General features: G+C 43.3%; 1 protein-coding gene across 1 annotated transcript in view; it reads left to right on the top strand.

Moving 5' to 3' along the window:
- Positions 1-17,500, top strand: part of LanB2 (laminin subunit gamma-1) — a 140,019-nt gene that overhangs the window by 37,215 nt on the left and 85,304 nt on the right. The window contains exon 6 of the mRNA XM_080269103.1: positions 8,239-8,417. Within this exon, the coding sequence (XP_080125229.1) occupies positions 8,239-8,417 (179 nt within the window). The remainder of the gene's footprint in view (positions 1-8,238; positions 8,418-17,500) is intronic.

Raw genomic sequence — 17,500 nt, 5'->3', positions numbered from 1 at the left:
GGTTTGTGTATTTTTGGCTTTTGGAAAACATTTTAAAGCGTCATGTTGTATGCTGGTGACTTGGTGTTGATTGCAGGGAATGAAAGAGAGGCGAAGGAAAGATTTAGGAAGTGGAGAGATGGTATGGGACACAAGTGCTTAAATGTGGATAAAACAAGGTGGTGATATCTAAGGTTGGTGGCGGAACTGTCAAAGAAGAGGGGGTGTGGCCATGTACGGTTTGCCACAAGGGCATGGGAAGTAAGTCCATCTTGTGCAGTGTCTGTGATAAGTGGGTGCATAAGAGATGTAGTGGTATTTGAGGAAGACTGCAGATTAATGCTGATTTCATGTGTGCGGTGTGTCGGGGGGGAGCATGTGGAGATTGTCAGGCATGAAAAGATTGCTCTTGCTGGTGAGTCTCTTGAGTATGTGGAAGAGTTTTGTTATTTGCGGGAAATGTTATGTGCTGGAGGTGGGGCAGAAACTACCTCTGAGGCCAGGGTAAGCAGTGGTTGGAGGAAATTCAGGGAACTGTTGCCTCTCCTGACACTAAGAGAACTCTCCTTCCATGCTCATCCTTGTATGCTGGATGTGTTAGAAGTGTAATGGTGTATGGTAGTGAGACCTGGGCAGCAAAGGAAGAGGATATTAGTAGGCTCAATGCATAGAAATGACTATGATTAGGTAGATGTGTAGTGCGTCCTTGAATGTGAGGCCTGGGGGGGAAGGCTATTTTTATGATTAAGAGTTGTGAGGAAGGATGGGCTTCAGTGTATTGGTATTGTGATGAGGAGGGGTTGATTGTGATGGTTTGGGAGGAAGGATGGGACTGGAATGTATTGGTGTTATGAAGAGAAGAGGGAGATTGAGATGGTTTGGGAGGAAGGATGGGACTGGAGTGTATTGGTGTTGTGAAGAGGAGGGGTAGATTGAGATGGTCTGGGAGGAAGGATGGGACTGGAATGTATTAGTGTTGTGATGAGGAAGGGTAGATTGAAATGGTTTGGGCATGTGGAGAGGATGGAGGATGACAATTGGGTGTGGAAGGTGAGAAGTCTGAACGTCAGGGTTGGGTTGCGAGAAGCAAACCGAAAAAGACCTGGGACGAGGCCATAGAGTGTGATCTAAGGATAAGGACTGAATAGGGAGGCTGCGAGAGATTTAGCAGCGTGGGGAACTGCCATTATGTGACCAAGGCTGACGCATGCTATTATGTTGCAGCCTTTATAAACAATACAAAATGATATGGACTTTTTTGGTATCATCTTGAGCTTTTCACAATTTGATGTGTAGCCTTAGAGTAGCAACAAGTCTGTGATCAGTAGCAAAGAACTCTGTACTCATGGAAACAATACAGTTGTGAAGGATTCTCCAATTATTTTTTTTATTTTTTTAATGCAAGAAAAAAGTAACGAAAGGCCAGAAGGCTATAAAATTGTTCCCCCTAAGAAAGAAGAAAAATAAGGTAACAGGGAGCGAAATTCAAAATCTGTTCATTTTAAGCACGGGAATACTAAGTCCAGTCGTGAAGATCTAGCCACTGGAACCAAGATCCAGCAATTCTCAGCTTATGGGACTTTAGGAAATCCATACTAAGAACTATTGGAATTCGTGGCAACAAAGGAATGGGGCCCCAACCTACAAATGTGATGAAGCCTTCCCTGTCAGTGCCACGAATTGCACTGAAGTCAAGAGTGTACGAGTATCTTGTGATTAGCACTGATCCAGAACTGAGCCAAGATTAATATATTATACGTCCATCTCTTCACCATTCATCACACTTGTATACACGGCAGTAAGAGAGATGAAGCCGAAGGTATGCTTGAACCTCACCAACATTATACACCCATCAACCAACATAACTCTATCGACACAAGAGACAAAGTGGGCAGCAATTGCCACAACAGCACATCTGATTTGGGCACCATCGTTACAGCCAGACACACAATATGTATAATCATTGCTACTGATCCCGCCATGCCTGGGCCGCCTCACTTCAGACAGTGCAGTTGTGCCATCTCTCATGATAACAAAGGCAGTCAGTCATCCTTCAGAAGGCTTAGAATGTTGCAGTCCAGTACCCCCCACGTGTGGTTGTACGGGCTGTGTCCTGTGCACCACCACGACTCGAGTCAAAAACAGGATTGGGGCTACCGCCCCCCCCATCGTCCAGCTGCAGGGGTCTTTTAGGTTTTATTTCTAGCAACCATCATAATTGGTGCCAGCATGACAGGACCCTATCAGACAGGCAACCCCAACTAGGTCACGGTCAGGCGACACTGAATGACCCTGATCCTAATTCCTCTTAAGTTGTGAGATATAAGTTTATACAGGGATGGGACACAGACCCCACCCAGCCTCCCAGGGCAGGCCAGGACCAGCCACTAGCCTGTGGTCAGGGGTGTGGGGTCCCTGACAAGGCTGTACAGGTTAGCTTCAGCTTTTTTTTTGTTTTGTTTGTTTCTGGATGGATTGATGATGGTGTGTGTGACTCTCCCTCCTTTTCTGTTGTCCGTCTCATGACCTCTCTTCGTCACATTAACGTTCCTTCCAGTCTGCATTACATCTGTCTGTTCTTTTGCTGTTGATTTAGACGCCCTTTGATGTCAATCTTTCCTTCCTCTGTTCCATCTATCTATAGCCAGACGCCTTAATGCCGTAAGGGGTGGCCACAAACAAATCGCCTCCATGTCGTGCTGTCCCATGCCATTTTCCTGCCCCCCTTCCCCAACTTACACCACCTTTCTCTCACATACTTCTCCTATCCCTCCATCCCATCCTTGGTGTCTCCCTCCCTCTGCCCCCCCACCTCACTCATGCAGTCTCTTGGTAAGTCTCTCACTCCATCCTGTCCACTCTGTCCCTCCCTCTGTCCCCCCTCCCTCTCCCCCTCCCTCTCCCCCTCCCTCTGTCCCCCCTCCCTCTCCCCCTCCCTCTCCCCCTCCCTCTGTCCCCCCTCCCTCTCCCCCTCCCTTTCCCCCTCTACCTCACTCACACTCTCTTTAGTCTCACTCCATCCTTTCTACTGCATCTCTACATCTCCCCCTCGGTCTTCCCCTCTAACTCACACACATACACTCTCCTCGTTAGTCTCTCACTTTCCTTCCTCTGCCTCGTTGCCAAATGGCCTTGTGGCGTGACTCTAGGCTAGTCAGTCTTCCTGGTGGACTGCCATACAAGTGTAATAACAATCCCCACCTACCGTGCCAGAATGGCTCAGAAATGCCTTAAATAAATCATCCGCCCCTTGACAGTCTTCCTTTTCATCCTAAGGTGTGTCTAGTCACTTTCCTCACAGGGTCAGGCCAGTGAACCACCAGATTTTATTCCCCGCAAAGACGCTATCCACCCTTAAATGAGAGCTAAGTGTATGGAGATAATACGAATAACAAGAGAAAATATCTACCTATCTATATATATCTGTCAACATATCTGTCTACGTATTTATCTTTCTTTATCTGAGTACAGGGAAGAAATATTAAGACATTTTAGTTACTGGTAAATTTATCGTTCTCTCACATTTTCGTTGATAATAGAAAATGTATTGATCATATGGGTTAACATTAGCTTTTTGTCAATCAGCTAAAATAGTATTAGTAATAATAACAACAACAACAAAAATAATAATAATAATAATAATAATAATAATGATAATAATAAAATTAATCAAGAAGCAGCCTTACTAGTAGTAGTACTACTACTAGTAGTAGTAGTAGTACTACTACTGCTACTACTACTACCACTACTACTACTACTACTACCGACGCTAATAATAATAACAATAGTAAATCAAAGGTGCAGCCTAGTAGTGAAGGGGTTTATGAAGGCTGGATCTAACCCCCAGGTCGAAATACTATCTTAGCACCTTTACCTGTGCGATTCATTTTGCACATTACCCTTCAGTAACTCCAGTATGTTACAATTTCAACCTAGGTCGATATTAAAGTGACAGAATGACATAAAAGAAACTGTTAAGGTGCGAAAGGTATAATAAATCGCTAAGTAAAAGGAGCTAAGGAACGCTGCATTAAATCCGTTAGAGGTTTAAAATATCTATCTATCTATCTATCTATTGCCAGACGCCTTAATCCCGTTCGGGGCGGCCACAAAGAAATCGCCTCCACGTCGCCCTGTCCCCCGCCATTTCACTGCCCCGCTCCCAATTCACACCCCCCTCTCTCATTTACCTCTCCACCCCATCCCTGCATATCATCCTCGGCCTCCCCCTCCCTCTCCCCCCCTCCACCTCACTTACATACACTCTCTTCGTCAGTCTTTCACCCTCCATCCTCTCCACGTGGCCAAACCACCTCAGTGTATTCCTCCTAACGCTTCCTGTCACATCCACATCCACACCACAACGCTCCTTTATATCCTCATTTGTCAGCCTGTCTCTCCATGTGACTCCACAGGCTCCTCTTAAATAACTCATTTCCACTGCTCTCACTCTTGACTAGTGTCCTTCCAACAACGTCCAAGCTTCACTTCCATACGTTAGAGTTGGTATCACAATACTGTCATGTAATAACTTTTTCACTTCCATGCTCACTTCCCTGCTTCTTATCACTGCTTTCAAGGAACCAGCAACCTTTCTTCCCTGCTGTACCCTTTCAAGCACTTCACCCTCCAAACCTCCATCCTTACTCATCACACTACCCAAGTACTTAAACGTACTCACATTTTCCAATTCTTCACCATCCAACCTCGCTGTACATTCACTGACTTCACCTCTCTCAAAGACCATCACTTTACTCTTCCCTACATTCACCTTTAGATTCCGTTTCTTACACACTCTCTCAAACTCATCCACCAAGCCTTGCAGCTCCCCTTCGTCTTCACTCAACAACACAGTATCATCTGCAAACAACAGTACAGAGCGTTTCCAAACACTATCCTCTCTCACCAGGGCCACTCCAGCATCCATATATAAAACTCGTAGTTGTTAAGGAAGCTCCCTAACACCTTTTCCTTAGTGATTTATTTTTGGATACTGGTGATTATTGGTTAAGGGAGCTTCCTTACACCTTTTCCTTAGCGATTTGTTTTTGGATACGGCTATAGTCTGACAGATCGAAACGTAGGGTTTTGGTGGAGTCACCCCCTCCCTGCACTGTTGCCACGTTTCCGAGCTGACCTCTCCATCAGCGATGACCTTGACACTGTTTCCCTCTTGTGATCTCCGTTTTTCTAATACCCCCTATACCCCTGCCACCAACACCCCCTATACCCCTACCCCCAACAACACCCCCATCAACAACACCCGCTATACCTCCACCACCAACACCTCCTATAAATATAGACCCCCACCATCAACACCTGTATAATAATTAGCCGTTGATAATTGCTATACTTTTATTGAGAGCATACATTCTACCCTATTGCTCAAACTCCCTAATCTTACAATCCCATCTGTCTTAATCCTTCCCACTGCCTTCGTTCCTAAATCCCTTAATTGATCTATTTTTAACCTAAGTGTCCCCACACCTTTTAAACCATTTACCTCTCTGTCACTATTCTCCACCATATGTATCAACTTGTATTATATTGTGTATAGAACTTTCATACTGTATGCTGTACTACTGTATAATGTATAAGAATACCCACTGTTTAGTGGAAATAAAGTTTTATTATTATTATTATTATTATTATTATTTTTCTCTCTCTCTCTCTCTCTCTCTCTCTCTCTCTCTCTCTCTCTCTCTCTCTCTCGCTAGATTTTGTTATGTGTCATCCATGGTTTTTTACTTCCATTTTTATGTATGGATTATAATTTTGACTTTATTTCCGCACCACCCTTGAGGTAAAAGTCACGGCGCGTTTTTTTTATAGAGGTTTCCCCAATAGGCCTAAATCCTGTAGGGGGTTGGTGACCCACAGCGTACACACAAACACGTGTCGCGTGAGTGCTGCCACCCCAGAGCTGTTTGATATATTTATTTTAATTATGAAAGGATCGCCTCTTCCCACTTTTATCCCTTCAAATTTTCTTGCAATTATACTTGCTAAATTAATTAGCAATGTTAGAAGTGTTGGGGAAGTAAATAATAATTAGAATATTTTTAGAGCAACACTGCCAAATTTTTATGCCACGTTTCTCTATTATCGTATAATATAGTATGCAGAATAGTTTTATTCTTCCTTGATACATGTCAGCACTTTCATTACAGTTATATTAGTATGAGTTATGTTTATGTATCATTCCTACTACACAAACCACAGGCGTTATACATCGTAGGGTTAGGAAACATGGCAATAGTGTAGGGAGGGGGTGACTCCACCCAAACCCTATGTTACGAGGAGGAACACTATAGTTTATATCAGTTCTCGTTGGTTAAGGAAACTCCCAAACATCCCTTCCATAGCGATTTATTTTTGAATACAGGCTGTTAACATCAGCTCGTATGTTATTTGTGCAGGGTGATTTCAATTACACAAGTGGTTATTAAGGAGTAATAAGCAAAATAAATCACTTAGAGAGAGATGTTACGGAGTTTCTTAACAAATGACATCAAGGTATTAAGTCCATAATAAATTCCAGGAGCCAATGTCTCTTAACTCACCCACAGTTAGAGGCCATTTTGATTACACCCGCGCTCGCGAGAAAAGTGCGTGTATAACAATAAGTCCAGCACATATTGGTGGACTTATTGTTATACACGTAATTGTGCTGAAATTCAATGTGCCTTCATCATCACATATGCTGTGTTGTACTGCATTATTAACAACCAAGTGCACATCAAGTCCACCACTTGGCCCACAAAACTTAGCGCACAGTAAGTCCCTGAAATGTATAATTTGTTACAACTATATTCTTTATCTCATCATGGATTTTTATCCTCTGCACAATTCTGTCGACATTTATAACCTCCTCGTGTTCAGTCCCTGGCAGCTTGAAGGCCACACGACCCGGTCTACACGTATTTGTCTTAGCGTTGTTTGTTAAGTTTGTCTCAATAATTGATGATATTGGCCGGAGGTACTCCACTGATACTCTCTCCAGATTATGAAAGTACGTTTAAAGCTCATTTTCTGAGACAGCTGTACGTTTCCTGCTTAGATTCTGACACATCCGGTGCGTCAGAATATTTGAGTGCCTGCTAAGAAACCCACGTGCCAAGTCTTCTCCCGGTAAATTGTCCTTAAAACTGTTCGACGTGTCTGTGTTGACGATGCAAGTGGTCTGTTACAAATTTCCGTAGGTGCAACATATCAAACGCAAGATCAAAACCCCCAAGGGCAGCAGTGTTTGGAGCAATAGACTCCAAACTGCAGCAGGGATGTCTTCTGTCCTACCCTCCCAGGTTCCTTAGATCTCCCTTACACGACTCGTTGTAATGATGGTTTGGGGATACAAAACTTCTTGGCTGCCTGACGCTGGCTCATTCTGTCCTGTACTGCAGCAACAGCCCGTGTCATGGTCTCAGGAGTATATTGGACCTTGGGGAATCTCACTTTTTTCTTATAATGACGCACCATTCGGAAACAAACAGAAAGCACTTAAGTTAAACAGTGGTCTCATTTACCCCGGTATCGTGGTCTCAATTACCCCATGTTATATAAACGTTAATAGAGAGTAAACATTAATGTCGATTATTACCAAATTGGCTGTAAACATATATGGGATACAAGGCTACATATCATTTGAATATGGACTGGATGAGGGATACGGCTTGGCTACAGAACACCTTAGCATTCACAGTTGAATTTTCCTGTCATGTTAATACAAAAACATTATTAGGATTTAAGGTACTTCTGGGATCAGTGGAATAATGTGCTTTACATAATATAAATAGTACATACCATGCCTGCATAACCATACCAACAATATCTTTTAAAATTTCGTTCTGCCTAGGAATCACCTTAAATAAAACTGTCTTAAGCAGGTCTCAGTTGCCATGGGTGGTCTCAATAACCCCTCTGTACGGTATATATATATATATATATATATATATATATATAAATATATATATATATATATATATATATATATATATATATTTTTTTTGGTGTTTTTTTTGTAGTGTGAGAGAGAGAGAGAGAGAGAGAGAGAGAGAGAGAGAGAGAGAGAGAGAGAGAGCGATATATATATATATATATATATATATACATATATATATATATATATATATATATATATATATATATATATATAAATGTATATATATATATACAGTATGTGTATACGTGCATACATATATGCATACTTAGCCTACATACATATACAAGTGGGTCATGTGCATTTTTACTTGTATACAGGTGCACATGTAACGGGCACGCGTCGGAGTGTGTACCGTCGACAGGTGTGGGGGGTGAGAATCACCTGGTGTGCCTGTGTGAACACAACACAGCAGGAAGGGACTGTGAGGAGTGTTTACCATTCTATAATGACGCCCCATGGAAGAGAGCAACTTCAACTGACGCCCATGAATGTAAACGTGAGTATTATTATTATTATTATTTTCACTCATCTTAAATGTCGGGACCAACTGCCTAGCCCCGGGCTCCTACGCTCATCATGGGGCAATGTAGGATTGGATGATGGATGGATGGATGGATTATTATTATTATTATTATTATTATTATTATTATTATACTGGATGTACTGTTGCTCTCGGGTGTCTTCCCTTTCGTCTTCTCCCTCCTTTCCTTCCATCCTCTTCTGTCTGTCTTTCCTTCATTCTTTCCTTGTCCTTCCGCCTACGGGTGACTTTACACTCCCTCTTTTGTCTTTCCTTCATTCTTTCCTGTGCATTCTGCCTGTAGGTGACTCTACACCGAGTGACAAGCAAATTAGTTTCTTGTACACCAGGAAACCATTTACTACGCTGGGTGGTAACCATATAACCATATTGTGGCGCCTGGTGGTTTAGTGGGTAATTACGGCTCTCCAGTCGGATTGAGCCGGTGCAGGTTTATATCCAAGGGGTGGTTGGGGTTTATTGCTCACTTAATGCCACTCAGGGATGAGTGAGGCTGGTCACTCTCATCTTAAATGTCAGGACCAACTTGCCTAGCCCCGGGCTCCTACGCTTCTCATGGGGCAACGTAGGATTGGGTGATGGGTGGATGGATTATTATTATTTTCGATGCCCCGTGGAAAAGCGCAACGTCATCTGATGCTTATGAATGTAAACGTGATTGTTATTAATATTATCATCACCATCATCATCATCGTCATCATTACCATCATTTTTACTATTATTATTATTATTATTATTATTATTATTACTATGTATAGAGTAGGTGCCCTTGAAGTACAGTTACCACAGTCGGGTCATTGGCCATTTCTTTGACACAGGACATCATGTCTCACCCATGTTTGAAAATAACCCCAAAAATTTTTATATGATTTTCTCTGAACTTAGTGGAAAGGTTGAAGGTCACCCAAGGAAGATAATGTTTTTATGAACACCAGATTAAAGGTGAAGGGCACGGGAAAGGATTGAACACAGACCTGCACAAAACACTTGAGAAGGAGGATAAAGTGTGTGTGTGTGTGTGTGTGTGTGTGTGTGTGTGTGTGTGTGTGTGTGTGTGTGTGTGTGTAAACAAAGTATCTAAAGCAGTTTTTATTTTATTTGGATGAAAATTAGTGGATGAGTTAAAGATCACCCAAGAGACTGACCAATTATTTTTCAGAACAACAGGTCAGTTTATTTTTTAATCGATGTAGACTGTGGAAAGGTTCAGGATAAGACAAGGATAGTAAGATACGATTTTGAAAAGAAGTGATGGTCATAGAGAAAGGTCAGACGTCACTGGGTAGTCAGTTTACTTTTGGTCTGATGAACCAAACTTAGTGGAAAGGTTGAGGGTCAAGCAAGAATGATGTAATCCGATTTTGACAGTAATTTGAACCACCTCTCTCTCTCTCTCTCTCTCTCTCTCTCTCTCTCTCTCTCTCTCTCTCTCTCTCTCTCTCTCTCTCTCTCTCTCTCTCTCGGGTGTTTTACTATGAATGATCCTTCTCTCTCTCTCTCTCTCTCTCTCTCTCTCTCTCTCTCTCTCTCTTAGAATGAGTCATAGGAGCATAGTTAGCATATTTAGCATTTTTTTCTAGCGAGATTAATATGTCTTTTTAGCGCAAATTGCGGCATTCGTAAATTTGACCGTTAACTCCGGTTCCTAAGCGATTTAGTTTGCTTATATAATGGTGCTGTAGTCGTTTGTGGTGCTTCAGTCATTCTAACATCGCCATACTCTGCCTGAGCCAGGTACAAAATTATATTAACTACCCTAATTCAGAGTAAATCGCTGAGGAAGAGGTGTTAGGGAGTGTCCTTAATCTTGGAGTGGCAGGTATGGGCAGAGGAAAGAGATCAGAGTTGTATCTTGTATAGCCATATTAAGGAGTTTCTATCTATCTGTGTATCTATCTATCTATCTATTTTGATACTGTTTATCTATCTGTTTGTATATATATTTATCTGCCTTTTTAATGGGCAAAATTTAGACGATTTTTTTAGATCAAATTTCCGCATATTTGAATTCGATGTGGCAGGTGTGGTAGGCGGGGCAATAAGACTCAAGAGGCGGCAGGTGACTCAGGTGAGGGTAGTCAGTGTGTTCTAGACTGGTGAGGGGGAGAGACGTGCGTTCTGCCGCTCCCTTCTGACTAGCACCTGGTATTTTAGTCGCTGTTTCCTAGTCCTGTGCCTGAGTAACAGTGATGGTGGTATTCAAGGTCAAGTTTGTGACCTAGAAAGTGAAGGATTGTGCAAGATTGACGATGAAATGTTAAAAAAATGCGTTTAAAAAAGGTGAATACATTTATAACCACTGAAAGCGAGAGTGATGCAGGCACAGTGATGCGATATTAACTTCCCGTCAATTTCCCGCGTAAATATGAAAAGTTTAAACATTTATTCTCCAGGAAGGACAAACTGCAGAACCTTTCCTGGCATATCTGTGAAAAATACCAACAATTTTTTTTTACTAGGAGTGACTAGTGTGGGAAATCTTTCCCTAGGTCGTTCTTAGTTACGAAAAGACGTGAAATATTTGTCCGGTATTAGTTGCGATTAATATAAGTCGCCTGCGAAACTTCGATAAGTACCATTATTTTTCGCAGGATAGTTAAAATGCAGTATCCTGTTCGTCCGTAAAATATTTCTTAGTTACGATTAATATGCGATTCATTTTGTCTTACAGTAAGATAAATGTCCCTGATTTTTTCCACTAAGATAGACAGCGGAAAAGAATATCCATTTTTTAGTCTTGTCAAAATAAACTTAAGAAGAAATTTGATCTTAAATACCTGAAAAATATCGTAAGTTTTAATCGCAGTAAAGACAACGAAAAGGGGAAAAGAACTCAACATCCTCTAAATCTTTCATAGTTACGAAAAAAACGTGGAATTATTAACTAAGATATTTTTACCAGGAAGAAGGAAGGATAGGACTGAGTACCATGCGTCTTGTTCCTCCTAGATCTAATAATTCTTAGCAACGATCAGTGTGCGACTTATCTCCTTTCATGGCGAAGATAAATTTACCGATTTTTGCATCCGAGTTAACTTGGCCCAAAATTATGAGTTGTAGCCAAAGATTATTATGATGCTAGTCACGAGGAAGTGCTATGAAAAGGACGAGTCACAGTATTCATTATTTTAAGGAGAAATATCTGGGCTGAGTTAAAGTATTGTTGAGAGAGAGAGAGAGAGAGAGAGAGAGAGAGAGAGAGAGAGAGAGAGGGAGGGAGAGAGAGGTTGGGATCTGTCCTGAGGCACATTGAAAGCAGCTTCTGGTATGCACACACACACACACACACACACACACACACACACACACACACACACACACACACACACACACACACACACACACACACACACACACACACACACACACACACACACACACACACACACACACACACACACACACACACACACTCTCTCTCTCTCTCTCTCTCTCTCTCTCTCTCTCTCTCTCTCTCAACAACCCTCTTCCCACTACACCCTTACATACTCTCACACCTTTGTTAACACTTCTTCCTAAGCGATTTATTTTGGGCATAACTCTTCAATATCCTTTTGTATTTTATTGATGGAGAAATTATCAATATTAAAATGATATAAATACAAGGGAATGCAAACGTTTAATATGGAAAATAAATCGGTATGGAAGAGGTGTTAGGAAGCTTTATACCAGGAACAATTCAGTCAAACTTCACCTTATTCTTGAGAGAGAGAGAGAGAGAGAGAGAGAGAGAGAGAGAGAGAGAGTATTGTGGAAAATGAGAGACTGACTAGGAGAGTATGAGTGAGGTGGAAAGGGAAAACAAGGATGAGATAGAGGGATGGAGAATGAGAGACTAACTTGGAGAGTGTATGAGTGAGGTGGAGGGGGAGACCAAGGATGAAAGATGAGAGACTGACTAGGAGAGTGTATGAGTGAGGTGGAGGGGGAGACTGAGGAGAAAAAATGAGAAACTGACTAGGAGAGTGGATGTGAATGAGGTAGAGAGTGAGGCCAAGGATGAAGAATGAGAGACTGACTAGGAGAGTGTATGTGAACAAAGTGGAGGGGAGACCAAGGATGATATTGTGTAGGGGGAGGCGGTGGCTTCATTGGTAGAGAGGTGGCCTGCAGTCCTAATGGACCCGGGTTCGAATCCCAGCTGGAGCAGGGAACAGTTTAAGGATTTGCATTTCATAAAGCAGACTTTACTGATATACCAGAAGGCCCGCTGACGTGTCGTAAAAATACCCCCGCTAATACCAGTACACCAGTCCTGTATGAGACAGCCCTAGCATGTATTCAGTATGGACGGTGGGTGTTGGCACCGAAGTGGTGACATGTGGAGGTGTATGGTATGTAGGAGGACTACTGGGCCTTGGTAGCAGGCTGTGAAGCCTATGCCCAGATTTGGACACACACACACACACACACACATTTCGTAGAGTTTTACAACTTTTGAGAATAGGTGTGTGTGCTGAAATCCTTTGCTTTCACCCATACCCGCCGTCTCTCTCTCTCTCTCTCTCTCTCTCTTTGTTTTGATGTGTAACAGGTCCATGTATGTCGTCCTTTTGGAGCTATGTAATGAAAAAAAAAGAAGGAATGCCTATTTTTGCGCCCCGATTTAGCAACTTCTTCCTAGGTTAGCGGTTCTCGTGTACGGTAACTTTGCAGTGATTTAGAGAAGGTCATTTTTTAGTCAGACTGGAGTATTGATTTGACTGATAACCAAGGAGACTCATTAACTTTATGCCCGCGTCCCTGTATCATGGACGGAAAGCCATTTTGAGCATGCGCCGTCCCTACATGCTATTTTTTTTTTTTTTAATGCAAGGAAGAAGGAACCAAAGGCCAGTAGCCGGCAAGATTGTTCCCTGCAAGAAAGAATAAAAACAAGATAACAGTGTCAAATTCAAGATCTGTTCATTTCAAGATGCCTGGACACACTGCGTGTGAAAGACTGGAGGTCATAGACAGGAGGGAATACTGACAGGAAGACAGTAGGAAATACAGACAGAGGAAGACAGTAGGAAATACAGACAGAGGAAGACAGTAGGAAATACAGACAGAGGAAGACAGTAGGAAATACAGACAGAGGAAGACAGTAGGAAATACAGACAGAGGAAGACAGTAGGAAATACAGACAGAGGAAGACAGTAGGAAATACAGAGGAAGACAGTAGGAAATACAGACAGAGGAAGACAGTAGGAAATACAGACAGAGGAAGACAGTAGGAAATACAGACAAAGGGAGACAGTTCCAGAGTTGACCTGTTGCATAAATGAAGGACTGGGAGTAATGCTTAACTGTTGCATTAGAGAGTTGGACAGAAAAGGGATGAGAGTTGTCAGACGGGTGCTACATGCCTGCTGTAACGAGGAAGGATGCATGAAGGGCTGGATTACTGATATATTGCTAGCTATGAAAAAGGAAAATAGGAAATGATATATGAATTTAATATTACCTTTTTATATCGTTAAATATTGAGAAATAGACCAAAACGAGACGAAAAAGACGAAGAACATTGGAAGGTGCGAAATATCTTAAAGGCTCGCTCACCACTTATATGTAAAGAGTCCTGGCCTTATTTGGTGCTGAGAGAGAGAGGCCTGTCTCTTTTTAGGAACTAAAAAAACAGAGGAGGGGGTCCCTAGTCCCCTCACCCCGCCCCTTTTAGTCGCCTTTTACGACATGCGGTGTGATGCAGTGAGGATCTGTCCGTTCTCCCCTTTGGGGCTAAGATGCGAATAAATGTGTTTGAATGGATGAGTAAATGGAGAGTGAGTCGTCCTGTCTCGGCTACCTCCCTTTCCTTGGGGGAAGCAGCCTAGGTATATAGATAGATAGATAGATAGAGAGAGAGAGAGAGAGAGAGAGAGAGAGAGAGAGAGAGAGAGCATAGAAAAAGGTACAGAATTGATAGGTAAGAGAGAGAGAGAGAGAGAGAGAGAGAGAGAGAGAGAGAGAGAGAGAGAGAGAGAGAGAGAGAGAGAGAGAGCGGGGTGAAAGCAAAGGAGAGCTAGGTACAGAACTGATAAGAGAGAGAGAGAGAGAGAGAGACACACACACACACACACACACACACCTGCTACTTTCACCAGAATACAGGTGAAGCGTGACCAGCGTGTGTTTACCACCACCACACCACCACCACCACCACCACCACCACATTCACCACACCACCACCACCACCACCACCACCACACCACCACCACCACCACACCACCTCATTCACCACACCACCACCACCACACCACCACACCACCACCACCACCACCACACCACCTCATTCACCACACCACCACCACCACCACCACCACCACACCACCTCATTCACCACACCACCACCACCACACCACCTCATTCACCACACCACCTCATTCACCACACCACCACCACCACCACCACCACCACCACACCACCTCATTCACCACACCACCACCACCACCACCACCACCACCACCACCACCACCACACCACCTCATTCACCACACCACCACCACCACCACCACCACCACCACCACCACCACACCACCTCATTCACCACACCACCTCATTCACCACACCACCACCACCACACCACCTCATTCACCACACCACCACCACCACACCACCTCATTCACCACACCACCTCATTCACCACACCACCACCACCACACCACCTCATTCACCACACCACCACCACCACACCACCTCATTCACCACACCACCTCATTCACCACACCACCACACCACCTCATTCACCACACCACCACTACACCACCTCATTCACCACACCACCACCACCACCACCACCACAACTACCATCATCACCAACACCACCACATTCACCACTACCATCATCATCATCATCATCACATTCACCACTATTATCATCTTCATCATCACATTCACCACTACCATGATCATCATCATCATCATCATCACTACCATCACCACCAACACATTCACCACTACCATCACCACCACCACCACCACCACCACCACCACCACCACCACCACCACCACCATCTCGTCTATTACCAGTGTCATCATCATCATCATCAACACCACCAGCACTACCACTAACATCATAACCATCTCTATCACCACGCTGCCATCATCACTACCACCACATCACCACCGTCATCATCTGTATCATTTCCATCATCATCATCACCATCTCACAACCACGAGTACCACCATCATCATTATTATTATTATCATCACCAGTACCACCACCATCATCATCATCATCATCATCATCACCATCTCACAACCACGAGTACCACCATCGTCATTATTATTATCATCATCACCAGTACCACCACCACCACCACCATCATCATCATCATCATCATCATCATCATCATCATCTCACAACCACGAGTACCACCATCGTCATTATTATTATCATCATCACCAGTACCACCACCACCACCACCATCATCATCATCATCATCATCATCACCATCTCACAACCACGAGTACCACCATCGTCATTATTATTATCATCATCACCAGTACCACCACCATCATCATCATCATCATCAACAACACCATCACTACATCCATCACAACCCACACCCACACGCACGCCCACACTCACGCCCACGCCCACACCCACACCAGTTCTGTACCCAACTCTGTCTCCTTTGCTTTCACCCATTCTTTCTTTCTCTCTCTCTCTCTCTCTCTCTCTCTCTCTCTCTCTCTCTCTCTCTCCTAACACCTGTTCCTTAGCGATTTACTTTACACATCACATCTGAGCCTCTTCCCATCAAGGACGCCATTTTTATTCCATTGGTATTTTCCAGGATCACACACACACACACACACACACACACACACACACACACACACACACACACACACACACACACACACACACACACACACACACACACACACACACAGAAATGTTTAATATAATAGTAATGATAGATAGTATTGCCAACCTGACACACACACACACACACACACACACACACACACACACACACACACACACACACACACACACACACTTTTTTGAAGGGCAATTTTATCTGACTCAAATGTGGGTGTGCATGTGGTAACGCCCTGTGTGTGTGTGTGTGTGTGTGTGTGTGTGTGTGTGTGTGTGTGTGAGACCAGCTGTAGTCCACCCAGTTAAAAGGGCCATTGTAGTTCACCCGTTATATTGCTATGGTAACCACCCAGCGTTGTAAATAGTTTCCACAAGACAAGGAACGCTATAGTAGGCTTCATAGCAACAGAGAAGTGGAGTGTAAAGTAGGGTAGTGTAGTAGTAGTGTGGGTGTGAGTGTGGGTGTAAATTAAGACAACGCCCCAGTACAGGTTGACTTAGCTCTCTCTCTCTCTCTCTCTCTCTCTCTCTCTCTCCTTAGTTCTTCTTCGTGACTAGCATCATATTCTAGTGTTGAAATTATACAACTTTTCCATAGCACTTCTTCGTGACTAGCATAATATTCGTGTCAATATAATACATCCTTTCCATAGCACTTCTTCGTGCCTAGCATCATATTCTAGTGTTGATATAGTACATACTTTCCATAGCACTTCTTCGTGACTAGTATTTAAGGTATAGAGAAGGCAGTTTTAGGCCACTAGAGTATTATATCTTTCCAAAGCACTTCTTCGTGACTAGCATGAAACTGTAGGGATAAATATTGCTAGAATCCAACATTCAAGATAGAGATGGAAATTTTCGGCCATAACACTTCTTCGTGACCAGCATCATATTCTCAGGCGCCTGTTGATGAGATGCAGTTTGGGTTTAGGCCAGGCAGGGGGACCATTGCTGCCATATTCACTGTTCGACAGCTTCAGGAAAAATATATAGGAAAGAAAAGGGTTCTGTACTTTGTTTATGTTGATTTGGAGAAGGCCTTTGACAGAGTCCCTAGAGAGGTGGTGAAGTGGGCAGTGAGAAAGCTTGGCTTGGAGGAGTGGCTGGTTAGGGTGGTTATGGCCATGTATGTGGGTGCTCACACCCAGGTGAGAGTGAATGGAGATTTGAGTGATGAGTTTTCCGTGAATGTTGGTGTGCATCAGGGGTCAGTTTTGAGTCCCGT

This window comes from Coenobita brevimanus, chromosome 31, assembly GCF_032717465.1.
Source record: "Coenobita brevimanus isolate Jiangsu-jjx chromosome 31, ASM3271746v2, whole genome shotgun sequence".
Lineage (NCBI taxonomy): Eukaryota > Metazoa > Arthropoda > Malacostraca > Decapoda > Coenobitidae > Coenobita > Coenobita brevimanus.
The sequence above is the reverse complement of the archived record's forward strand: the minus strand, read 5'-3'. Positions and strand labels throughout refer to the sequence as shown.